Here is a 27720-nt window from a genome sequence, read left to right as displayed (position 1 = left end):
AGCTTAGTGATGAGCTTCGTGGGCACTATGGTGTTGAACGCTGAGCTGTAGTCAATGAACAGCATTCTCACATAGATGTTCCTTTTGTCCAGGTGGGAAAAGGCCGTGTGGAGTCTGATTGAGATTGCATCATCTTTGGATCTCTAAGGGCAGTATGCGAATTGGAGTGGGTCTAGGGTTTCCGGGATGATGGTGTTGATGTGAGCCATGACCAGCCTTTCAAAGCACTTCGTGGCTACAGACGTGAGTGCTACCTTCGCTTCCTTGGGCACAGGGACTATTGTATAGATAATAGAACAAAGATGAACAAAACTTTTAAGAGATCAGATTTTTTGCCTTTGGGAAACTCGCTCTGCACTCAAATTGAGCACGCTCCACTCCTCACTCCGCTCCACTCACATACTCTGGTGTGAATGAGAGTGAAGGTCGCCCCCACCCCCCATGTTCACTCAGTGTCATGACACCTTGTGAATTGACTAAAGCCTGCTTATAAGAATCCTGATGACCCAACAGTTAGGAATGCTTCTCTCTCAGAGATCGCTTAGATCAATGGCTACAGGCCACACATCATCTCATCCACCAGACGTCTCTCTGCCATCAACTAGCTGAATTGTCCAGACAACAAGCTAATCGTGTTTCAGTTTGGAGCTGTTTTAACACTATTATCTCCTCTACTCCCTGGGAGGATCTTCAAGGCATTGCCGTGTTGAATTTCTGCCGACCAAGGTGAATGAAGTGTTAATTTCTGCTTATAAGAGCAAAGGCCCTGGTCCTGATCGGGTTAGGGTTGATTGTGTGTTGTCCAGAGGCACTCCTTAAATGAAAGCCAAGCAAAAGGAGGAGAATGGTCATCCTTCTTGTTTGACCCTAATGTCTCTCTAACACACTCTAACATGTCCTGGGAGAGATGTTTTACAGGAGGCTAGCAGGAAACCTTAGATCACTAATAACACAGTACCATCAGAACACACACAAACGCACAAGGAGAGAAATCCTCGATCACTAATAACACACTACTTCATTCCCTCTCCTGTGGGATGACAGGAGTTATTTTACACAGCATAAGCAAAACAAGACAGAAAGTTCACATTATACCGACTGAAAATTAGACGATAAACAGGTTATGTCCTGCTGTGTTTGGTTGTTTTTGCACGTTCAGTGAACACTCTTCCTTGGGTTACAGAACAGATCCCTTCCGTGTGGGCTCTCTGTATTCCCCTGGCTGCTGCATTGCTAGCTGATCTATTGCCTCTTATTGTATTAAACACAGGCACTGGACCACTTAAGATGCTGATGGAGCCCAATCTGACAATGCCAATAGCAGCACTAAGAAACCATCTTCTGTTAAGGAGACTCTCAAGTTGGGCCCTTCACTTAAGATTTCCTTAGTGCTGTTATTGAAACTATCTGTCTGGGCTCTGTCATGATATGTGGTTCTGTATGGCTCAATTGGTAGAGCATGGTGCTTGCAATGCAGGATTCTATGTTTGATTCCTGGGACCACCCATATGTAAAATGTATGCGTGCCTGACTGGAGGTTTCTGTGGATATAACTTTGTGCCCCAGGATTTGTCCAATGTTGTTGAATGTGCTTTAAATATGCTATTATAATAGCAATGGTTAGAAGGGAGTCAGGGCTTCAGTTACCACAAAAATGTCACCTCAACATTGCTGCATCAACATGCCTTTCACTAAAGCCATACACAGTATTTATTTTATACCTATTTTCAACATTGTGAAATCATCTGTATTTAACTAGTATTAAAAGTTGATATTGCTCAGTCTAATTGTGTGTCTAGTCACTGGCTGATTCCAAATTTAATTCAAAATTATTTATAGGAATTTGAGTCAGTGTTATACAATGCTAAAATCAAAACCACACCGTGATAAAGTTCAGTAAATAAGGTGAATTTGGCCTTCATTCATTCCACCTGCAGTAGTGTTCCATTTGCTTATGAGTCTATGACTGCGTTTAGACAGGCAGCCCAATTCTGATCATTTTTCCCCCCACTAATTGGTATTTTGAACAATCACATCAGATCTTTTCAAATCAGATCTTTTTCAGAGCTGATTGGTCAAAAGACCAATTACTGACAAAAAAATATCCGAATTGGGCTGCCTGTCTAAACGCAGCCCTCGAGATGCCTCTGTATTGGGGTCTGTCTGTATTTCGGTTGAGGACACAGTGTCGGTTTTATGTAACAACTGCACCACCATGTGGAAAAGTATGAAATGGCAAGCAAGGATAAAAAAATATGTTTTTTTAAACCTAAGACACGCACACACCAGAAGTTATGGCTTCATAACAGGATGATAGAACTCTTGAAGATGTTGCAGCACAAAGTACAGGAGAGACAGTCAAGGACCGATAGCCGATAGGAAAGTGCTAATATCACCCCAAAATACCATCCCGACCGATTATCGGTCGATCTCTAGATGGCAGCACTTTTTACTGTATTCTTCACACATCTCTAGCTGGCATGGTCAAGTTCCTTATTCTTTACATATAGGTGTGAAGATATGAAAACTATTTCCACTACATAGCAACAGTTCAACCAATGAGGGTGGGGAGGAAGAGAGAATGAATGACTTGTTATTTAGCCATCAAATAACAATATTTTAGTTCACACACATGCAAGAGTACATGTACACAGTCCAAAATTGATCCAATACCTTTATCCTTTCTCGTGAGAACAGCATCTCCACTTCTTAATGTATTCTTACCAGTGGCAATTTTAGCATGTACATCTTGGTGGGGCAAAAAATAAAAAAAATGCCAGAAAAGCCACTACACAACACTAAACAATACATTAATTGCACTTTAACGGTGACAAACGGTACCCACAAACTGTTATGGCCTACATAAAGCTGTCCCAACAGCAGTCCCAACACCTTACCACTGCTACACCTGGCTGTCAGCGGAGCCTTGTCTGGCAGCAAAACTGTTCATTCAGTCTCATTTACTGCCTTTGAAAAATACATAGCTGATATGGCTGACTTGCTTAAACAAATGTGGTTTCTACTGACAATTGAGATGTACAAACTATGGTATAAGGGGACAAGCGGATAAGAGGCAATCCGTAATTTCAATTAAGACATTAATGAGCGTGCTAGGACAGAAGTAACGTTAGTCAATATAACTATTTGTTTAGCACTTTTGAAATGTACAGCGACAGGATTCAGAACATGGGCCATTCTTACAATGTTCTCCCTGTACCCCAAGTCAGAACCGTAGGATAAATAAAGGGGGCAAATAAGCAGAAAATGAAAGCTCTTACAATATTAATTTCTCTAAAACAGGTTATAGGCTACAGTAGAACATTCAGAATGGTAGGCAAAATGAAGAGGGGTAAATAGACCAAATTATTATGGTGAGGCACATGGGCTAATAACATCTTACTACACAACATACAGTTGAAGTCGGAAGTTTACATACACCTAGGTTGGAGTCATTAAAACTAGTTTTTCAACCACTCCACAAATTTCTTGTTAACAAACTATAGTTTTGGCAAGTCGGTTAGGACATCTGCTACGTGCATGACACAAGTAATTTTTCCAACAATTGTTTACAGACAGATTATTTCACTTATAATTCACTGTATCACAATTCCAGTTCGTCAGAGGTTTACATACACGAAGTTGACTGTGCCTTTAAACAGCTTGGAAAATTCCAGAAAATGATGTCATGGCTTTAGAAGCTTCTTATATGCTAATTGACATCAATTGGAGGTGTACCTGTGGATGTATTTCAAGGCCTACCTTCAAACTCAGTGCCTCTTTGCTTGACATCATGGGAAGATCAAAAGGAAATCAGCCAAAATTATAGACCTCCACAAGTCTGGTTCATCCTTGGGAGCAATTTCCAAATGCCTGAAGGTACCACGTTCATCTGTACAAACAATAGTATACAAGTACAAACACCATGGGACCACGCAGCCGTCATACCGCTCAGGAAGGAGACGCGTTCTGTCTCCTAGAGATGAACGTACTTTGGTGCAAAAAGTGCAAATCAATCCCAGAAAAACAGCAAAGGACCTCGTGAAGATGCTGGAGGAAACAGGTACAAAAGTATCTATATCCACAGTAAAACGAGTCCTATATCGACATAACCTGAAAGGCCGCTTACCACTGCTCCAAAACCACCATAAAAAAGCCAGACTACGGTTTGCAACTGCACATGGGGACAAAGATCGTACTTTTTGGAGAAATGTCCTCTGGTCTGATTAAACAAAAATTAAACTGTTTGAACATAATGACCATCGTTATGTTTGGAGGAAAAAGGGGGACATGATGCTTGCTCACTTGAACAGGAAGGTGACGCGTCAGTCCTTGGTGGGAAAATGTTATAAGTCTGACATTCTCTGGATTTATGATGCTTTCAAAACAACTGGAGGCCGGATTTACAATTCCAAGTTGGATGACCATTTAAAACGTATTTTCCCAGTTGGAGCTTGTTTATTCCCAGTTGTCTTGAACTCACTGAAGTGAAGTCAAGTTTTCGCAGTTCCGAGTTGTTTTGAGCGTGGCACAAATCATGCGTCATTGACAGCATGGCTAATGTTAAATGTTTATCATTTTAAACTTGGAAAAGAGCCCCTTAATCCCAGATTTGGGACCACACAGCCACTGTCACTGATTCCTTCCAAACCACTTGTTGAATTTGCAATTTCCAACTTGTGTAATGTTTATGTCCATTGGCCGATGAGCACCGATACGTTTTATCTATAACTTCTCTTCATATGACAAGGATTAAAAAGGATTTGCCAATAGATTGTCGACTTGATTCATGATGACTGCTAGCTAAGATTGTGAAAGTATGTTGACATGATCAGTCCAATCAAAGCTACTGTACATATATGATTTAAAGTAATTTTTTCTGTGGCCAATGACGTTGAGCCTTCTTGGATGGGCACTTCTAATATAACACCCGAAGGGCGAGAATTTTCAAGGTCTCCTCTTACACTTGGCAGTGACGTAAAGTCCCCATGAGTGACAGAACACTGAGCCAATCACGGCGCAACGCTCCGTATTTTCTGCTGGCTTGCCCCACCACCACAGAAAGCACTGCGCTAGGCTGAAACACCTGCATTTTGGAGCTGCCTTACTCAAGAAAACAAAAAGAGGCCATGTTTGTATGTGGCTTTATTAACTCTGATATATATTATTTTTTACATTGTTTGCAAATTGATGTGACACGTATTAATTCCAAAATAACGTGTATATTGTTGTATGTTGAAGAGAGGGAAAGATTGAAGTGTAGGGTCATTGAGGTTGGACGGGATTTTGGGGATGGGGCTATGGATGGATTAGACGTTAGTATGCATCTTTTTTATTTTCTCAGAAGTACTGAGTTTGGTAGGACGATTATGAAATTTAGAGCCAATGTTGTGAACGACCACACACTCCAGCAAAGTAGGTGGCAGCATGCACCTTTAACGTTTGTTTGCGGACTGCCATTATCATATACTGAATAAAAATATAAAACGCAACATGCAACAATTTGAAATCAGTCAATTGAAATTAACATAACATTTTCTGAAAACAGCTCTGGTGGACATAACTGCAGTCAGCATGCCAATTGCACACTCCCTCAAAACTTGAGACATCTGTAGCATTGTGTAGTGTGTAGTGTGACACAACTGCATGTTTTAAGAGTAGCCTTTTAGTGTCCCCAGCACAAAGTACACCTGTGTAATGATCATGCTGTTTACTCAGCTTCTTGATGTGCCACACCTGTCAGGTGGATGGATTATCTTGGCAAAGGAGAAATGCTCACTAACAGGGATGTAAACATTTGTGCACAACATTTGAAAAATACGCTTTTTGTACGTAAGGAACATTTCTGGGATCTTTTATTTCAGCTCATGAAACATGGGACCAACACTTTACACATTGCATTTATAATTTTGTCTTCAGTACAAGTTGTCAAGTCAAATATACTGTATCCATTTTAAGTCTACATTTAGCAAAAATTAATTTTCTTATACATTTTGGGCAGTTAGCTGGCTAACTCATTGGAACAGCGCCCAGTTAAGGCGTTCTCATACATAGGTTCGGTTTGCTCCAAGCAGAACGCGGCTAGGCGAAGTGAACGTCTGCGCTCGCATATTCCATTAGAATACATTCACTTGAAAAACGAGAATATTACTCTTTGTCCCTCTTAAGACACCATAGCCAGTACACTCCTCAAATTAGTCAGAATAAATCTAAGATAACTCAAATGTGTAATTGATTTTCCAGAGGTCTTAGTTGCGCAACTTTTCATCGAAGACGATTGGTACAGTATATCTCAAGTGAAAAAATGTCCATGAACTAGTAGTCTGTCATTGATAGCACAACACACTTCATTGAAGACTCCCTACTGTTGACCAATCACAGATGAAGGGGCATAGACCTCAGCTAGCAAACTTCAGCATGCCACAAGAAAAATCTGGTCGAACAGTCGGGGAAAAAACCTGCCTAATGCTGCTGAACACCAAAATGACCAAAAACGTCAAAAACAATTGTCATATATGCAAACTGTTTAACGTTGGCTGACAAATACAACCAGAGGGGTCGCGAACGGTTATAAAAACAGAAATAACTTCAATTGAGTGCAAACAAAAATAGAAAACAAGTGCAAATAGTAAAATGAATTAATAGAACTGCCTCAGTTTCTGTAGATAGGATTTGTCTTTTGCATTGTGCAACAAAGTGCATGAAAAAAAAAACTACTAATGTAACGTTTCTTCACTTGAAGTGATTTACCTGAGGAAAAAAACACACAGACAGTTGGGTTAATGGCACCCTATTCTCTGGTCAAAAGGGAATAGGGTGCCATTTTGGATTCAGCTTAAGTCTACAGTCTAGATGACAGTTGGTCTAGACCGGTACAATTCGATATGGATGCAGCCGGGTTGTCTTCCGTTGCAGTCTTCTTCTCTGGTTTCTCTCGGCTTCTCTCAGTCTCCCTTCATTCTTCACCCTTCTCCTCCATCTCTGAATCTTTCTCTAAATTGCCTCTCTCCTCAATCTCTCCTTCAGTCTGTCCTTTCCTTCCCTCCTCCACTGCTGCTTCCCTTTTTTCTGTGACCCTCTCCTCCGCCTTGACTTCTGTCCGTTTTTCCTCCATGTCCTCCATCTTTTGTTCCTCACCTGACTCCTCTAACGTAAGTTCCATCCGCTCCTCTTCCAACTCATCCATCTTTAGCAACTTCTCCTCCCCTCCTAGAATCTCCTTCTCCTCCTCCATGGCAAAGTATTTTTCTGGCGTCTCTCCTCTTTCATCCTCCATGGCCAAAGCCTTTTCTGCAATCCTCTCCTCCTCATCCTCCTCTCCTTTCACCACTTTCCCCTCTTCATCCTCCATGGCCAAGTATTTCTCTGGTGTCTCTCGTCTTTCATCCTCCATGGCCAAAGCATTTTCTGCAATCCTCTTCTCGTCTTCTCCTTCCACCACTTCTCCCTCCAACTCCATGACTGTCTCCTCATCCTCTCTCTCCTCTTCTCTCTCCCTTTGGGAGTGTTTGCTCTCCTGGCTGCTGCTCACTGCGTCCTCAGGCAGAGGCTGCCAGTAGTCATACAGTTTACCCTGGAGGGAACAGACATATTACATTACTATAAAAACACATCACATTGATATCAAACATGAATTACTACAGCTTACCCTGGAGGGAACAAACATACATTATTACAACAGTTTCTCTCTGCAATGATAAATACACAGAATTAAACCAAACACAGCTCTGCGACACCATAGTTTACCCTGGCAGTACTTCCCAGTACTATATAACCTCAGCAAAAAAAATAAACGTCCTCTCACTGTCAACTGCGTTTATTTTCAGCAAACTTAACATGTGTAAATATTTGTGCGAACATAAGATACAACAACTGCGACAAACTGAACAAGTTCCAAAGACATGTGACTAACAGAAATGGAATAATGTGTCCCTGAACAAAGGGGGGGGGGGGGGCAAATGAAAAGTAACAGTCAGTATCTGGTGTGGCCACCAGCTGCATTAAGTACTGCAGCGCATATCCTCCTCATGGACTGCACCAGATTTGCCAGTTCTTGCTGTGAGATGTTACCCCACTCTTCCACCAAGGCACCTGCAAGTTCCCGGACATTTCTGGGGGGAATGGCCCTAGCCCACAACGAGCAGTATGGCTGGTGGCATTGTCATGCTGGAGGGTCATGTCAGGATGAGCCTGCAGGAAGGGTACCACATGAGGGAGGAGGATGTCTTCCCTGTAACGCACAGCGTTGAGATTGCCTGCAATGACAACAAGCTCAGTCCGATGATGCTGTGAAACACCGCCCCAGACCATGACGGACCCTCCACCTCCAAATCGATCCCGCTCCAGAGTACAGGCCTCGTGTAACGCTCATTTCTTCGGCAATAAATGCGAATCCGACCATCACCCCTGGTGAGACAAAACCGCGACTCATCAGTGACGAGCACTTTTTGCCAGTCCTGTCTGGTCCAGCGACGGTGGGTTTGTGCCCATAGGCGACGTTGTTGCCAGTGATGTCTGGTGAGGAATTGCCTTACAATAGGCCTACAAGCCCTCAGTCCAGCCTCTCTCAGCCTATTGCGGACAGTCTGAGCACTGATGGAGGGATTGTGCGTTCCTGGTGTAACTCTGGCAGTTGTTGTTTCCATCCTATACCTGTCCCGCAGGTGTGATGTTCAGATGTACCGATCCTGTGCAGGTGTTGTTACACGTGGTCTGCCACTGCGAGGACGATCAGCTGTCCACCCTGTAGCGCTGTCTAAGGCATCTCACAGTACGGACATTGCAGTTTATTGCCCTGGCCACATCTGCAGTCCTCATGCCTCCTTGCAGCATGCCTAAGACACGTTCACACAGATGAGCAGAGACCCTGGGCATCTTTCTTTTGGTGTTTTTCAGAGTCAGTAAAAAGGCCTCTTTAGTGTCCTAAGTTTTCATAACTGTGACATTAATTGCCAACCGTCTGTAAATTGTTAGTGTCTTAACGACCATTCCACAGGTGCATGTTCATTAATTGTTTATGGTTCACTGAACAAGCATGGGAAACAGTGTTTAAACCCTTTACAATGAAGATCTGTGAAGTTATTTTGATTTTTACAAATTTTCTTTGAAGGACAGGGTCCTGAAAAGGGGACGTTTCTTTTTTTGCTGAGTTTAGAACACCTCTAGCTATGTCTTTATGTACTATAGTTATGCCATGGTCTACCTGGAGAGGCCTGGTTCTCTGGACCAGCACTTGCCACTTGGTGTAGATCCTGGCTACAAAGTCCTTCACCTGGAGAGAGGGGGAGGGAGAAAGAGAGGGCGGAGAGAGGAAGTGAGCCAAGGGGGGGGGTTAAGAGCAGTTTAACCAGAGAGATCATATCATTAATGCATTTATGTGGGTTACAGATCCATTGAAATGTCTATATGGAAGGAGTGACCACATACCTTGCTTCTGTACAGCATCTTCTCACTCTCCCTGATGTCACACTTGATGTGTTTCTCCAGCTCAGCACATAGCAACAACAACTGGTTCTTCTGCTCCGGAGGGAAGAACTCAAAGTTGGTGGCTTCATTAGCCAGGGCCAGGAGGCTGTAGCAGAGGTAGTAAGCCTGAAAATAACATGTTCATTAGGCACCAAACAGAAGTAAACTGACTGAACCAGGAGGGACTACTTGGATTATTGTGCCAATAAAAAAATATTTCAGTTGAAATCACTGTTCATTGTCTGACCTAATGAACACAACCCTAATACTCCTGATTTACATGAACAACAGGGGTGTACGAATTAGGAACCAGACGGAAGCAAACAAACCTAAGCTGGGAGGGACAAGCTACTGCACTTGTCCAATAAGAAACTTGTTTTGTTGCATAAACATTTTCCGTTGCAAAATGACCCTTAAATACCCTGGTAAATAACCCTTTGCTGACCTGCTGGTCCAGAGAGGCACAGTCCTCTTCCTCCTCTTCCCTCTCTCTGTGTGGGTTTTGACTCCTTCTGAAGGAGGTGGCCAGGCCCCTGAGGAGTGAGGATGGGCGCATGCGGGGGAGGTACCGACGCAGGTCTGACAGCTGGAACTCTGTGTTGGAGGGCCTGTAAGTGCATCTGATGTTCAGCAGCTTGGAGATGGCCGACAAACTGAGGTGTCTCCTGAGTTGCTTGCCGCGAATGTTGTCTGGCAGTAGCTGGACCAACCAGCGCAGGTTGTGGTGGTTATCACTCAGGTCAATCAGCGACATGCAGATCCTGGGCAGCTACAGGATGAAACAGGAGATAGATCAACATCAGACTGCAGAAAAAAACACAAAAGTGACATGAGTTTACCTAGCAAAGGAAAGAAAGGTCAACCTAGAGAAAGAAGAATAAAATGGTGACATTGTCTTGGTTTAGGAGGGGAATTCCCTTTTCAACCTCATGTATTAAATCGCCAGTGTCTACATTTGTGAAAATGGCGCATGTCTACATTCAGCAGCTAAAAAAGATATGGTCCTAAATAAGTCCTCGAAGATATGATCATAGAGTAGGATAAAAAAAAATGTCAGCGTCCGAAATCGGTCTTGCCTACTACTTACTGAAACTACATGCTGTGTACTTATCATATAACATAGGCTACTACTTACATCGTACTGTGGAGTTAAATTGAAAGCAGTAAGCAACACATATCAACATACGAGGCTCATTCATTCTGAGTTTTCGTCAAATGTGCAATTGCATCGATTCCCGCTATTCGTTTACTTTATTATCAGCTGTTGTCAATTTTTTATTTTACCTTTATTTAACTAAGCAAGTCAGTTAAGAACAAATTCTTATTTACAATGACGATCTAGGAACAGTGGGTTAATTGCCAGAACAACAGAATTTGACCTTGTCAGCTCAGGGATTCGACTTAGCAACCTTTCAGTTATTGGCCCAAAGCTCTAACCACTAGACTACCTGCCGCCCCAATCACACGTGGGTCTGAAAATAATTATATTCCTCCATATTGTGCTCCAAATTCTATTAGATGAAAAGCCGAAATGAGTATGACATCCTGGAATTTAAAGCACTCAAACTTCTAAATTTGACATACGATAAAAACATTCAATCTTTGCATTCCCAAAATGCCTACTATTTATAACGCAAGTACGAGTATTCAGACATGGCCAGTGATTTTCAAAACCTGCAATGTTTTCTAGCCAGAGAGAGGGCATTTCCCTGCTCCCTGTGTAACCACAAGTTTTTAAAAATGTTTTTACTTTTGACCACATCATATTGAACTTTTTAACTTTGGGCTCAATTCAATCCGTAGCGCTGAAGAGCTGCACTACAGCTCGATAGAAATGTAAAGGTAATGTTCCTCACGTTAGCGGAGACGGCAGCCACGGTAAACGATGCATATGTCAGCTCAAATCGGAAATGACCTTTATATTTCGATCGCGCTGTTTCGCTGAACTTCAGCGATACCGATTGATTTTTTTCACATGTATGGCGCTGGAAATAATGAATTAAAGTTTGAAAAGTGGTGGAATTGCCCTTTAAGTATTGTTACGTTTAATTAGACGGCGGACACAGCCAAGTCGGAGATGAAGTTAGAAAGGCTGAGGCAGGGACTGAACCCACAACCATCGGGGTTGTACATGACTGATTTCTACTGGACCACGCAGGAGAAAGAAATTAAAGGTTGACTGACCATGATGTCCCAGTCCCTGATGCTGCTGATCAGGTTGCGCAGTAGGGAGCGGAGGTGCTCAGTGGGCTGGAGGGTGAGCTGCGTGTCCAAGCCCACTCTGCTCACCACCGTCAGGAGTAACAACAATTCTCCGTCACTGTAGGCCCGCGGGCACAACGACGTACACTGAGACAGGTACTTGATGACGCTATCAAAGTTGTGTTCAGGGAAAGTGCTGATCTCCTTCTTACTGGACAGGCTCTCTGTGCTGATCTGTAAGCCCTCTCTACACAGACAAACACACAGGTAGTTATTATCAGTCTATCATCACATTTTTATGAACAAAGTTTTTATTGACACACGCTTACAGCAGGTCTCCCTCGGTGAAGGAGGGTTGTAGGTTCTCCAGGGGGAACAGGGTGACGAAGGGAACCCCCATGTTCATGAAGACCAGGGTCACGTCTCCAACACTGGGCACCCACACCTCAAAGCGCTCATTCTTATTCAGCATCATGTGTTCAGCAGCGGAGCAGGCAATATCTTTGAGGGCCTTTAGTACCTGATGACAGGTCAGCTTGTCTGAGTGGACTGACACCATCTACAGGAGGGAAGGAAAGATAGTCAAAAGTCTCTTTCTTTAATAAGCCATCCTCATTTGATTAACCCCCCTCCCCTAAAAACACATTGCATACCACAAGAGACAGAGAGACAGACAAAAGGAGAAAGACAGATCCATCCATTGATCAACATTTAATTCAAGTAATTATTCAAACAAATCTATTTGTAAAAGGAAGTGTGGAATAGTACCTGGAAGAGCCAACGGGCCACCTGGGGTGGGCAGGGGGAGGAGCGGTAGGCTCTCTGGATCAGCTCGGAACTGACATGGGACCTGAACTGGTCTGGAGTGGACCTTCGAGATACCAAGGGGGAGGGAGAGAGAGAAAATGAGGGTGATGGGAGCAAGAAAGGTTAGAACTAAACATTGAACTGCCTCTCAGCCTGTTCACTCTCTCATACACATACACAAAATGTCTTACCAGAGTAGTGTTTTCTGTGCGGTGTCTCGAGGGGAGACGTTACAGTGTCTCAGCTGCAGTGTGTGTTGATTGAAAAGACGGCCAAAGTTGTCCAGGCTGAACATCGCTTCGCCGGGGTGCAGGTCCCGGATGGCACTGGACACCACCGAGAAACGCTGCAGGAACTCCCTGGGCGGAGAAGAGTGTGGAATTGTGGTCATTTCACCCTTCCCCAGTGGTCTCCCAACTGTTGTTACTTTCGTTTGTGTGAGATGGCCTCTTCTATGTTCTCGGTGCTCTCCTACTCTGCATTTAAGTGTGTGTGTGTGTGTGTTAAGTGTTTGTGCTGTTACCTCTGCTGGTGGGAGATGGCTGTCTCCATGTTCTCTGTGCTCTCATCCTCCTCCTCCTCCTCCGCTAGTCTCAGCAGGTTCTCCTCACAGGACAGACGCAGCTTGGTCTCCATCTCCTTAGACCTTGGGGGAATAACCATGACATTGCACACATTGTTATGACATAGTACTCATACGATATGACATAGAAGTCTTGTTGAAGCAATGCAGAGACCTCTACATCTCCTTAAACAAGGGGGGGTGGAGACAACAAGGACATAACAATGTCATGTCACAACGGCACGTTGTCATTTTAAAGCAATGCAGTGATTTTGCCATCTCCTCGACCCACATGGAGAAAATAGCACTTATAATAGTCAGGTATGATAAAGCAATACCTTTGAATGCTCTCTTTTTCCTTCAGCATCTCGTCCAGGTTGTTCCTGTAACTCGTGGGTTTGGCTTTAGACGTCACAGGCTGCCAGAGAGAACACACAAACGTCATCAACTCACTAAGACAGAGTTCATTCTAGGGTAACACACTGTAGCATTGTTAGTGACGACTTGGGATTCGTTGTCCACTATTTTTCTGCTCCTTTTCTAACCTTCTACTGTAAGTTAACTAAACACAACCAAATGACATGCTAGAAAGTAGCTGCTACACTGTTGCTATTCTGCACATTTAAGCCTACTTCAAAACTGGAAAATTACAATGAGTAAATACACATTTAAACAATAATCTTGAGTCCCAAATGGCACCCCATTCCCCATATAGAGCATTACTTTTGAGCAGGGTCCATAGGGACACCATTTGGAAAACAGCCCTAAGAAAGTAGCATTTTACCAGCTGGCTGTGGTGTCGGGGCCCAACAGGGGTGCTGGGTGCAGTGAAGGTTCCTTTCTCTGGGGTGTCTGGGGGCCGGGCGGTACGGTCCAGGATCTGCTGCAGGGATGGCAGCTCGTCCTCACTGCTGCTGCTGCTGCTGGCCTGGGATAGCTCCAACTCTAGCCCCAGGTCGAGGCCTAGGCCCAGCTCCACATCCAGAGGGTCCTCCTCCAGAAATGTTAGACTTTTCTGGGGATTATCTATCTTGCTTCTTTTTTCTCCTTCCTCAAGGAATGATAAACTCTTCTGGTCTCCTTCCTTCCTCTTTTCACCCTCTCCTTTTCGGTCCAGTCGTGAGGTGGGAGAAGGAAGGAAGGGAGAGCTGGTGCTGGCTTTGAAGACTGCAGTCTCCATGTTAAACGACTCGTCCTTACACAAGGTCTTTGCGGAGGCTGAGAGGGGGATAGTTTTCAGGCCGGAAGACTCATTCTTGAGGTTGGCATGCTCATCCATAGGTGACTCCAACCCTGCTGAAGGAATACCAGGAGATCTGGTTCCTGCCTCTGTCTTAACAGACTTATCCGCAAACAGTCTCACAGCGGGAAAAGTAGGACTCGTTTTCAGTTTGGACGCGACATCCTCCATCGTAACAGACTCATCCTTAGGGGATGAGGGCTTCCCTGAGGAAGTGCTGGTGATGGTCCTGTACGAGGAGGTCTGTAATTTAGTCAAGTCAGTCCCGCACGACTCCAGCCTTAAAAAAGAGGGAGAGTAGATGTTAGGGCCCAGGAGTAGTTTAGAGGGGTCCACTGCCGCTACCTTACAGGGAAAGATATTGGGGCCAGAGATTCGCTCCGAGGGGGAGATTTGGGGGATTTCTCTGGGGCTTGTTACAGAGGTGGGCCGCAGTCTTTTAGAAGCACCACAGCCTGTAGCCGACACACCAGACACAAGAACCTTGTGTACAGAGGGCGACCCGACTCCTCTCTGGGGACTGGGGGAAAAGGTCATCGCTGCTTTAGACAGGCTAGAGGTTATGGGGTCAGGAGTGAAAAGGTCGTGCAGGTCATCCAACAAGGCCGACGTTCCCCGGGGGCGAGTGACGTTTCGGTTCTGTGCCAATCCGAGATGGCGCAGAGAACTAGAGCAGTTGGAGTATGAGCTGTGAGACCTCGAGACAGGTTTGGGGGTTCTTCTGTCGGTGCGACCTGTCGGTTCTCTTCCTCTACTCTCTGGCGCTCTTGCTCTGCCCTCTTTCCCTCTGCTGCATTCTCCTCTACTAGCACTTTTGACAGGCAAGTTCGCTGGGTGACCGGATTGGATACTACCACTATAAACAGATTGAGGGTTGCCAGATTGGTGATTCATTCCACTGTATCTACACTGAGGATTGCTATTCTCCCTCACACTGTTCCTGCATGGTGGTTGTCCTCGGTTGTTAAAGAGCTGCCTCGCAGGCTTGGGTGTGGGGAGTGGAGAGGTAGGGACAATGTCCATCCCTCTCGCCATCCCTCCCTCCGTCTTCTTAGGGGTGAGACGCTCCTTCAAACTCAGAATAGGACCTGAGTTCAGACTGTTTTTCATGAAGACCTTCTTCAGGTAGGATGGGCTGGGGGGGGGGGGGGGGGGGTATTTACAACAGAGCATTTAGCCATCACAAACCAGACTAAATAGACAAAATATCACAATCAGCCAGATTTACAGCTTTTCAATCGTTATTTCAATTGATGATATATTCATTGATTCTTGTAAAAAATAACATAGAAATGCCTTATGTGCCTAGTTAGTACAATTATCTAACTTATCATAACCCAAAATATAAGGTTGGCTTATTCCATTGTCTGTCTTTCTGTAGTAATTTTCAGCAAGTACACTTCATGCAAAGTTAACCCTAATAGTAATTGCCCAAAGGGGACAAATCAAGTTTTTTATTTTATTTCACCTTTATTTAAATAGGCCAGAGGTGAAAATAACTACAATTTAGCATTAATACTGGAGTGATAGATGTGCAGATGATGATGTGCAAGTAGAGATACTGGGGTGCAAAAGAGCAAGAGGGTAAGTAATAATATGGGGATGAGGTAGACGGGTGTGCTATTTACAGATTGGCTGTGCACAGGTACAGAGATCGGTAAGCTGCTCTGACAGCTGATGCTTAAAGTTAGAGAGACTCCAGCTTCAGAGATTTTTGCAATTCGTTCCAGTCATTGGCAGCAGAGAACTGGAAGGAGAAGGGGCAAAAGGAAGTGTTTGCTTTGGGGATGACCAGTGCAATATACCTGCTGGAGCGCATGCTACGGGTGGGTGTTGCTATGGTGACCAGTGAGCTGAGATAAGGCGGGGATTTACCGAGCAAAGACTTATAGATGACCTGGAGCCAGTGGGTTTGGTGACGGATATGTAGTGAGGGCCAGCCAATGAGAGCATACAAGTCACAATGGTGGGTAGTATATGGGGTTTTGGTGATAAAATGGATGGCACTGTGATAGACTACATCCAGTTTGTTGAGTAGAGTGTTGGGGGCTATTTTGTAAATGACATCGCCGAAGTCAAGGATCGGTAGGATAGTCAGTTTTACGAGGGTATGTTTGGCGTCATGTGTGAAGGAGGCTTTGTTGCAAAATAGGAAGCCGATTCTAGATTTAATTTTGGATTGAAGACGCTTAATGTGAGTCTGGAAGGAGAGTTTACAGTCTAACCAGACACCTAGGTATTTGTAGTTGTCCACATAGTCTAGGTCAGAACCGTCCAGAGTAGTGATGCTAGTCAGGCAGGAGGGTGCAGTCAGCAATCGGTTGAAGAGCATGCACTTAGTTTTAGTAGCATTTAAAAGCAGTTGGAGGCAACGGAAGGATTGTTGTATGGCGTTGAAGCTTGTTTGGAGGTTTGTTAGCACAGTGTCCAATGAAGTGCCAGATGTATACAGAATGGTGTCGTCTGCGTAGAGGTGGATCAGAGAATCACCAGCAGCAAGAGCGACATTATTGATATATACAGAGAAAAGGAGTCGGCCCGAGAATTGAACCCTGTGGCACCCCCATAGAGACTGCAAGAGGTCCGGACAACAGGTCCTCCGATTTGACACACTGAATTCTATCTGAGAAGTAGTTGGTGAACCAGGCGAGGCAGTCATTTGAGAAGCCAAGGCTATTGAGTCTGCCGATAAGAATGCGGTGATTGACTAGAGTCGAAAGCCTTGGCCAGGTCGATGAAGACGGCTGCACAGTACTGTCTTTTATCGATGGCGGTTATGATATCGTTTAGTACCTTGAGTGTGTCTGAGGTTCACCCATGACCAGCTCGGAAACCAAATTGCATAGTGGAGAAGGTACGGTGGGATTCAAAATGGTTGGGGATCTGTTTAGAAAGGCAGGGCAGGATGGAAATAGGTCTATAATAGTTTGGGTCTAGAGTGTCTCACCCTTGGAAGAGGGGGATGAGTGCGGCAGCTTTCCAATCTTTGGGGATCTCAGACGATACGAAAGAGGTTGAACAGGCTAGTAATAGGGGTTGCAACAATTTCAGCAGATAATTTTAGAAAGAGGGTCAACGTTGTGTTGAATGTCTACCCTTCTCACCTGGCTGTTCCATAGGGTGGGTGACTGGTACAGATAGGGGCTGGGCCTGAGTCTGGCCTATAGTCCTCCGGACGCAGTTTCTTATTGGCCATTTCCTCCCCTCTCGTTCTCTCCTCCAAGTCTGTGTTTCTACCTCTCTTCTGCGGCAGGGATTTGGTGCCTACTGGTGGGAGAAAGCAGCAGCATCATCATCAACAACTACATTCACAATGATTCGAATAGTTCAAAACGTAAAATACTATAGAATGAGTAGAAGTGGGTTCTAGCAAGGCCCTTCAATAAAATTACATTTTTCATAAAACGAGGGGAAAAAAAGTCCTTTAACACACATTACAATAAAACAGAGACCCACTAGATTACAACTCTATTTTTCCATCAGCAAACTGCAGCACTTCATGCGAAGTTGTCCAGAATTTACATGGTTTACTACTCTCAACAAGTCATTAGTTAAATGACAGAGGGGGCATCAGAAACTACTATACTTGTCTGCATCAGCATTGTTACTGTATAAAAACAGCATTGAAACATCATTTGGAGATGGTTACCCTATTGATTTGTTTACAGACTACATTTACACAGGTTCAGGAATGTATTCAGCAATCTAAACTAAGAGGTCTAGGATGTGCTCGTTATTTTATATAAGTTAGGTATAATTTGTACCTGAAGTGAACAGTTTGCTAGTTTCAGTGGTTCCTCTGTGGTCCAGGGAACCACCACTCTGCGGAAAAACAAACAGAACCAAACATATTAGTCATTTATATTATACAGAGCAACTTACAGGAGTGAGTGCATACATTTTTGTACTGGTCCCCTGTGGGTATCGAACCCACAACCCTGGCGTTGCAAGCACCATGCTCTACCAACTGAGCCAATATCAACATCAGTAGCTGGGTTTCCATCCAAATGGTGACAGATTTCATGCAAATATTCTCAAATCTGCATTAAAAACAATATGCAAATTTTTCCAACAGAGATGTTTCCATTGACTTGTTGCCGATAAAAAGGCTGTGCGTGATGACGTAGTGCACATAAAATAACTTTTGCCGTTAAATAAAATATACAAGTTAAATGGGTTTCCATCGCATTTGTCATAACAAATTTTGAGTTATACAGCAAAGGTGCCCACTCTGGTCTTGATAGGTGCTCTCTAGCCCAGTGGTTCCCAGACTGTGTGGTGGGGGCACAGTGTGTGTCATGAACAGTGCTTGTGCCCATAGAAATAGACGTGGGGTGCTGGATGTTCCCCAATGCTGGAAGGGGGACCTGAGTGAAACATTTTGGGAACCCCTAGCCAACAGCTTACAGATACAGTGCGGGTAGGTTACCTACATGAGATTATTTGTATTTGTCAAACAGCAGCCAAGCATCAATCATCATGTCACCAGAATAAGACATAATATTTATTGGCAAGGAGCATCAAGCTCATCACTGTGCACTTTCACCACCCTGTGAAGTTTATAACTTATTTTATCTGTAGCCTAATAAACTGCATGCTTTCCCAAGTTGTAGTGGGAGAACCAGACAACATGTCATTGCGTGACTCCAAGTTTACTTCAATATGATGGTTATTACATCAATATTAGTGCATAAAGGGGTTTCCACCTCCATTTCACAAAAAGATCCCACCTTGTATAGCGTATTTTGTTTTATCAACATTTGGAAAGTTTACCAACAAATGTGCTGTTTCCATCAGGTCTGTTGTGAATGTTTTTTTTATTCCACATAAAAAAGGTTGGATGGAAACCTGATTATTGAATTGTAATTATTGAACTGTGTGAGGTGAGAGTTTAGATTAAAGTCTGTGTGTTTGTATCTGCTGCTGACACCAAGTTTCGGGATCAATACAGATATTTATCCATCTACCTGCTGTGGATTGACAGGGCTACACATGGTGTGTGACAGTGGGCAACCGTTCCTCATTGTGTCCTTCCTGTCGTCACCTGCTGTGTACTGGGGGGTAGACTGGAGGGGCAAGCCAGCAGTAAACGGAGCACTAGAGCTCCCAACATCACTGTTGCCTGTTCCCGTACCAACCCTAGGGTCAACGGTCATACTCCTAGAGGGGTTAAGGGTCACAGGGCTGTGGGAGGGCTGGGGTTTGAGGGAAGGCTGTATCTTCTTGGTGAGGGGGTTTGTTAAGTTGGCCTTGACATCCTTGGCTTCATCCCCACCTCCACCCCCGGAAGCTTGGTGGTGCACCCCTGGCGGTTGTGGAGGGTGAGGTCCAGGAGAGGGCTTGGCCCTCACTGGGTCCAGTCCTGCGCTGGTCAAGGGTAGCACTCGATTTGGCAGGGGGTGCGTGTTCGGGTTGGACAGGCATCCGCGGGGCTGAGAGGGTTTCATGGGGGTCACCTGGAGGTAGGAGGCGGCCGGGGAGGGTTTGGGACCAGGCAACCCCAGAGGGATGACGTCTTTGACTGCAAACACAGGAGGAAGAATGATACAAGTGTGAGCAAATAAACCAGTAGAGATGGAACCCAGCATCATATGGATGAACCATCCCCTCCCATTGCACCACAAGTTTGCTCAAAAGAAAAAACGCACACTGCATTAATGCAGGTTAACAGCCCGAAAGCATTTCTTGGCCCACCACTATACGAAGGGCAACAAGATACCATAAATTGGTTAATAATAACTCAAATATTTTCAGAATACAGGGCAAGTGAGCAAGTAATAGTTTTGAGTTTGAGCCCAAAATAATCATGTAAGCTATATAGGTCGTTATGGTTATTGTGCCAAGCTGTTAAACAAAATCCACAGCCAGAGAGACAAAGAAACAGACACACCACACAGTAGCAGCCAGGGGTTTGACACAGTTCAAGGGTTAGTGTTAGCATAACACCAAATAACAACAATGAAGCATTATGCTGTAGCCTGTTATTGCTCCAAGCCACAACACAATAAAAACCCAGAAATTCTGTTTCTCACCCGCAATGGTGAAATATTGCCTAAGGCTACTCATCATTCTGTATACAGTTGAAGTCGGAAGTTTACAAACGCCTTAGCCAAATACATTTAAACTCCGTTTTTCACAATTCCTGACATTTACTCCTAGTAAACATTCCCTGTTTTAGATCAATTAGGATCACCACTTTATTTTAAGAATGTGAAATGTCAGAATAATAGTAAAGAATGATTTATTTCAGCTTTTATTTCTTTCATCACATTCCCAGTGGGTCAGAAGTTTACATACACTCAATTAGTATTTGGTAGAATTGCCTTTAAATTGTTTAACTTGGGTCAAACGTTTTGGGTAGCCTTCCACAAGCTTCCCACAATAAGTTGGGTGAATTTTGGCCCATTCCTCCTGACAGAGCTGGTGTAACAGTCAGGTTTGTAGGCCTCCTTGCTCGCACACGCTTTTCAGTTCTGCCCACAAATTTTCTATAGGATTGAGGTCAGGGCTTTGTGATGCCTACTCCAATACCTTGAATTTGTTGTCCTTAAGCCATTTTTCCACAACTTTGGAAGTATGCTTGGGGTCATTGTCACTTTTGGAAGAGCCATTTGCGACCAAGCTTTAACTTCCTGACTGATGTCTTGAGATGTTGCTTCAATATATCCACATCATTTTCCTGCCTCATGATGCCATCTATTTTGTGAAGTGCACCAGTCCCTCCTGCAGCAAAGCACTCCCACAACATTATGCTGCCACCCCCGTGCTTCACGGTTGGGATGGTGTTCTTCGGCTTGCAAGCCTCCCCCTTTTTCCTCCAAACATAACAATGGTCATTATGGCCAAACAGTTCTATTTTTGTTTCATCAGACCAGAGGACATTTCTCCAAAAAGTACGATCTTTGTCCCCATTAACAGTTGCAAACTGTAGTCTGGCTTTTTTAATGGCGGTTTTGGAGCAGTGGCTTCTTCCTTGCTGAGCAGCCTTTCAGGTTATGTCGATATAGGACTTGTTTTACTGTGGATATAGATACTTTTGTACCCGTTTCCTCCAGCATCTTCACAAGGTCCTTTGCTGTTGTTCTGGGATTGATTTGCACTTTTTGCACCAAAGTACGTTCATCTCTACAAGACAGAACGCGTCTCCTTCCTGAGCGGTATGACAGCTGCGTGGTCCCATGGTGTTTATACTTGCGTACTATTGTTTGTACAGATGAACGTGGCACCTTCAGGCGTTTGGAAATTGCTCCCAAGCATGAACCAGACTTGTGGAGGTCTACATTTTTTTTTCTGAGGTCTTGGCTGATTTCTTTTGATTTTCCCATGATGTCAAGCAAAGAGGCACTGAATTTGAAGGTAGGCCTTGAAATACAGCCACAAGTACATCTCCAATTGACTCAAATGATGTCAATTAGCATATCAGAAACTTCTAAAGCCATGACATTTTCTGGAATTTTCCAAGCTGTTTAAAAGGCACAGTCAACTTAGTGTATGTAAACTTCTGACCCACTGGAATTGTGATACAGTGAATGATACGTGAAATAATCTGTCTGTAAACAATTGTTAGAAAAATTACTTGTGTCAAGCACAAAGTAGATGTCCTAACTGACTTGCCAAAACTATAGTTTGTTAACAAGACATTCTTGGAGTGGTTGAAAAACAAGTTTTAATGATTCCAACCTAAGTTTATGTAAACTTCCGACTTCAACTGTAAGTACAATCTCACTCCGTTACATTAGCATGTGACAATGCCTGAGGCAGTCACACGAAGCAGCAGGCACCACAGTTATCTGCGTGTAGTGAAATCACGTGTGTTTGTATATAGATAGGCTCACTGAGTCATAAGTTCAGTGTTGTTTCATCAGTTGTCAAGATCTGAAACTCACCAGTACTGCCTTTTGGAGACAAGTAGTCTGCAATTGATCTGTAACAACAGACAAAAGTCAGTCAAGAAGTTATTCCCCAAAAAGTCAGGTTCAACATTATGCTGTATTTTAGTAAATTAAACATTGAAAATGGCATACAACAAATCATTCATACAATGGAAAGAGCAACCTGACCTTGGCAAAGTATTTCATTTTTTATTTAACTAGGCAAGTCAGTTAAGAACAAAGTCTTATTTACAATGACGGCCTACACTAAAGTAGATGGGTTACACCAGTCAATCATATAGACTGGTTATGTGTACTCGAAACCAGTTAGGCCTAATTGACAATAACACATTTATTAAGTCTACAAAGTAATTTGTCTCACTCGTTAACTTAGTCTTAGCTTAGCATGTTTTAAATCGTCTACAACGCAACACATTTGGGTTGTTAGCTTGCTACTCTAGCAACCAAATATTCTGTCGACTTGTAAAAAAGAGCTATCTACTGTAGCTAGCTAGCACTCCACTAGCTAGGTGACGTTAGATAGCTCCCAATGTTAATTAAACTTCCGCCAGGAACATCTAGCTAGCTAGGTTACACATTTGTATGTGATATGACTAACTTACATAGCTAATAGTTACTAGTTATCACTAACAAGCCAAAAAGATTTGACAACCTCACAATGGTTAGCTTGGTGGCTAGTTTGTTGCACAATACCGTCACAGATATAACAATGAGCCAGATGTTTCACCGGATGTATAAATCTGAAGCATCCGGTTGACGTTTCCACTGAGGAAGCCCAGTGGCCGAAAGTGGGAGAAATTTATTTTGGCCGTCCTTCTACACATTTTTACATTTTAGTCATTTAGCAGACGCTCTTATCCAGAGCGACTTACAGTAGTGAATGCATACATTTTTTTATCCGTACAGGTCCCCCGTGGGAATCGAACCCACAACCCTGGCGTTGCAAACACCATGCTCTACCAACTGAGCCACACATTTTATCAGCGATAAAACATTTGATCTCAATACAGTTTTTCTATAGCCAAAACTACCTGTTACGAACACAATGGGCTATGTTTAGTAGACGCGCACATCAGAGTAGGCGTTCCCTAACGGAAATGTGCAAATACCAGCTAGAAAGCCCCAATAAGATCTCGCTAGCTCGTGCTTGGCTCTGCCCACCTCCTTGCTTGTTCTGCCCACTATCGTTAATGTGCTCCCATTGGAAAGAACAGGTAGTGGTATATCTTTTGTTAGTTATAAACAATCTTAGGTAGCGTTAGCTAGCATTATCTTCTGGAACGCAGTTAGTTTCTTACCTCCCATTTCCTTCAGATTGCATTTTTCTCATTATGACAGAACAAGTTAACATTTAAATTGACTTCGCTATGTATTTGTTTCCGTATCAGACTATCAATAATGATATCTTCCTTGCTTTCACTCTCCCGCCTGCAGTAAAATTATGATACCCGCCATTTTTGTTCATTTACACAACGGGTGGGTCTAAACATGAATGCTGATTGGTTAAAACCGCATTTAAACCAGTTTCTATTCCACAAATTACCACCGGCTAAATCTATTACATTAAAATGCCTATTTACACTGTTCCATCTGACTGCGCAATCCACTGTCTCATCATCCCATCCAGGCAATTTATAAACTTGATCTCCAATGTAAAAACTACGAGCTCACAGAACAAGGCTCCGGGCAGCCGAGCGGAAATGGAGGAAAACTCGCCTCCCTGCGGACCTGGCATCCTTTCACTCACTCCTCTCTACATTCTCCTCTTCTGTCTCTGCTGCTAAAGCCACTTTCTACCACTCTAAATTCCAAGCATCTGCCTCTAACCCTAGGAAGCTCTTTGCTACCTTCTCCTCCCTCCTGAATCCTCCTCCCCCTCCCCCCCCCCCCCCCCACCCCTCCCTCTCTGCGGATGACTTCGTCAACCATTTTGAAAAGAAGGTTGACGATATCCGATCCTCGTTTGCTAAGTCAAACGACACCGCTGGTCCTGCTCACACTGCCCTACCCTGTGCTTTGACCTCTTTCTCCCCTCTCTCTCCAGATGAAATCTCGCGTCTTGTGACGGCCGGCCGCCCAACAACCTGCCCACTTGACCCTATCCCCTCCTCTCTTCTCCAGACCATTTCCGGAGACCTTCTCCCCTTCCTCACCTCGCTCATCAACTCATCCTTGACCGCTGGCTACGTCCCTTCCGTCTTCAAGAGAGCGAGAGTTGCACCCCTTCTGAAAAAACCTACACTCGATCCCTCCGATGTCAACAGCTACAGACCAGTATCCCTTCTTTCTTTTCTCTCCAAAACTCTTGAACGTGCCGTCCTTGGCCAGCTCTCCTGCTATCTCTCTCAGAATGACCTTCTTGATCCTAATCAGTCAGGTTTCAAGACTGGGCATTCAACTGAGACTGCTCTTCTCTGTGTCACGGAGGCTCTCCGCACTGCTAAAGCTAACTCTCTCTCCTCTGCTCTCTTCCTTCTAGACCTATCTGCTGCCTTTGATACTGTGAACCATCAGATCCTCCTCTCCACCCTCTCCGAGTTGGGCATCTCCGGCGCGGCCCACGCTTGGATTGCGTCCTACCTGACAGGTCGCTCCTACCAGGTGGCATGGCGAGAATCTGTCTCCGCACCATGCGCTCTCACCACTGGTGTCCCCCAGGGCTCTGTTCTAGGCCCTCTCCTATTCTCGCTATACACCAAGTCACTTGGCTCTGTCATATCCTCACATGGTCTCTCCTATCATTGCTATGCAGACGACACACAATTAATCTTCTCCTTTCCCCCTTCTGATAACCAGGTGGCGAATCGCATCTCTGCATGTCTGTCAGACATATCAGTGTGGATGACGGATCACCAGCTCAAGCTGAACCTCGGCAAGACGGAGCTGCTCTTCCTCCCGGGGAAGGACTGCCCGTTCCATGATCTCGCCATCACGGTTGACAACTCCCTTGTGTCCTCCTCCCAGAGTGCTAAGAACCTTGGCGTGATCCTGGACAACACCCTGTCGTTCTCCACTAACATCAAGGCGGTGACCCGATCCTGTAGGTTCATGCTCTACAACATTCGCAGAGTACGACCCTGCCTCACACAGGAAGCGGCGCAGGTCCTAATCCAGGCACTTGTCATCTCCCGTCTGGATTACTGCAACTCGCTGTTGGCTGGGCTCCCTGCCTGTGCCATTAAACCCCTACAACTCATCCAGAACGCCGCAGCCCGTCTGGTGTTCAACCTTCCCAAGTTCTCACGTCACCCCGCTCCTCCGCTCTCTCCACTGGCTTCCAGTTGAAGCTCGCATCCGCTACAAGACCATGGTGATTGCCTACGGAGCTGTGAAGGGAACGGCACCTCCATACCTTCAGGCTCTGATCAGGCACTACACCCAAACAAGGGCACTGCGTTCATCCACCACTGGCCTGCTGGCCCCCCTACCTCTGAGGAAGCACAGTTCCCGCTCAGCCCAGTCAAAACTGTTCGCTGCTCTGGCACCCCAATGGTGGAACAAGCTCCCTCACGACGCCAGGACAGCGGAGTCAATCACCACCTTCCGGAGACACCTGAAACCCCACCTCTTTAAGGAATACCTAGGATAGGATAAAGTAATCCTTCTAACCCCCCCCCCCCCCCCCCCCCCCCTTAAAAGATGTAGATGCACTATTGTAAAGTGGTTGTTCCACTGGATATCATGAGGTGAATGCACCATTTTGTAAGTCGCTCTGGATAAGAGCGTCTGCTAAATGACTTAAATGTAAATGTAATGTAAAAAGCATATAGACGTTCTCACATTTCTTTTAGTCTAACATTTCGTTTTCAACCGCGGAGATTTGTATAAAACTTGCTGTCTGTCTCTTGACATTTGCAACATTGTTTCAATATTCAAATTCTCCAGCTGTTGCATAGTAATGAATGTGTCTGGCAGTCGAAATCATGAATCAACATACTTTTTATGGATATATACAATGAAATATCAATAGAAAACAAATAAAACGAAACGAAGTGCAGCTTGTTTGCAGTCTTTCCAGCTTCAGTTTGAAGTGATTGTGTTAGCTGTGTTGTTGGCCAGCTCCTCTAACCAACAGTGTCCTAGTGAGAGAGCACATGTTATATGTCAGGTGAAATCGCGCATTGTTATGGATGTTTCCAAATAAATGTCACTAGGAAACAGTTTAAACAAATGCAGCTACTGTTGTTATTCTGGCTGCACTGTTTGACATGACTGTAAATTCGCCGTAGTTGGCTAGCTAGCAAGCAAGGGATAAGAACGTTGCCAGCCAGTATGGCAATGGAACATTTAGAGCGAACAACTGGGTATTGTCCATTGATACAGAGCAAAAAGACTTGACGACTTGGTCGCGTCTCTAACCGATAGAACGAACGACCAGCTGGCTTGGGTAGCAACCCTAGATTTCTGTCGGGATTATATCTTGTGGAAGGATGCAATATACTGAACAAAAATATAAACGCAACAATTTCAAGAGTTTGTGTTACAGTTCATATAAGGAAATCAGTCAATTGAAATAAATACCGTAGGCCCTATTCTATGGATTTCACATGACTGGGAGCCAGGCCCAACCAAACAATATGAGTTTTCCCCTGACAAAGGGGCTGTATTACAGACATAAACAATTCAGTACCCCACCCTCCCTCTGATGATCCCACAGGTGAAGAAGCCAGAAACTGCGTGCAGGCTTTTGTTTCAGCCCAGCACTAGCACACCTGATCCAACTAATTCTGTTCATGAACAGTTGATGATTTCAAAACAGGTGTATTAGTGAAAGGCTGTAACAAAAGCCTGCACACCCTGTGGCTCTCCAGAGATCACGGTTCTAGGTCCTGGGATGGCGTGGTTACACGTGGTCTGTGGTTGTGATGCCGGTTGGACGTACTGTCAAATTCTCTAAAATGACATTGGAGGCAGCTTATGGTAGAGAAATTAACATGTAATTATCTGGAAACTTCTCTGGTGGACATAACTGCATTCAGCATGCTAATTGTAAGCTCCCTCAAAATTGAAGAAATCTGTAGCATGGTGTTGCATGAAAAACCTGCACATTTTAGAGTGGCCTTTTATTGTCCCCAGTACAAGGTGCACCTGTGAAATAATGATGCTGTTTAATCAGTGTTCTTGATATGCCACACCTATCATGTGGATGGATTATTTGACAAAGGGTAAAATGCTCACTAACAGGGATGTAAACAAATTTGTGCACAAAATGTGAGAGAAATAAGCTTTTTGGTGGATAGAAAATGTCTGGGATTTTTTAATTCAGCTCATGAAACATGGCACCAGCACGTTGCGTTTATATTTCTGCAGTGGTGGAAAAAGTACCCAAATGTCATACTTGAGTAAAAGTAAAGATATCTTAATAGAAAATGACTCAAATGTCACCCAGTAAAATTCTGCTTGAGTAAAAGTCTAAAGTATTTGGTTTAAAATAAAAGTATCAAAAGTAAAAATCACTTCAAATTCCTTATATTAAAGCAAACCAGATGGCACAATTGTTTTTTTTAATTTACAGAAAGCCAGGGGCACACTAACACTCAAGACACAATTTACAA

General features: G+C 44.2%; 1 protein-coding gene across 6 annotated transcripts; it reads right to left on the bottom strand.

The window, feature by feature from the left end:
- Nucleotides 1-5835: 5835 nt before the first annotated feature.
- On the bottom strand, nt 5836-24008 carry LOC106612941 (uncharacterized). 6 transcript variants are annotated; one of them, XM_082976944.1, is made up of 16 exons: nt 23746-24008; nt 22160-22197; nt 19241-19794; nt 18038-18095; nt 17378-17537; nt 13818-15408; nt 13372-13451; nt 12995-13117; nt 12663-12830; nt 12433-12535; nt 11994-12223; nt 11647-11911; nt 9908-10231; nt 9424-9588; nt 9200-9268; nt 5836-7570 (listed from the first exon to the last, which is right to left on the bottom strand). In XM_082976944.1, the coding sequence occupies exons 1-16, from the start codon at nt 23898-23900 to the stop codon at nt 6953-6955; spliced, it is 4701 nt and encodes a 1566-aa protein (XP_082833070.1). In that variant the 5' UTR covers nt 23901-24008; the 3' UTR covers nt 5836-6952. The 6 variants fall into 6 exon arrangements, with proteins under 6 accessions (XP_082833070.1, XP_045578576.2, XP_082833072.1 ...); XM_045722620.2 differs by having other exon boundaries at nt 17378-17540; nt 23746-24007; XM_082976946.1 differs by having other exon boundaries at nt 13818-14553; nt 17378-17540; nt 23746-24003.
- Nucleotides 24009-27720: the final 3712 nt, after the last annotated feature.

This window comes from Salmo salar, chromosome 01 (genome assembly GCF_965601325.2).
Source record: "Salmo salar chromosome 01, fSalSal1, whole genome shotgun sequence".
NCBI classification, from domain to species: domain Eukaryota; kingdom Metazoa; phylum Chordata; class Actinopteri; order Salmoniformes; family Salmonidae; genus Salmo; species Salmo salar.
This window is presented reverse-complemented; position numbering and strand designations above follow the sequence as displayed.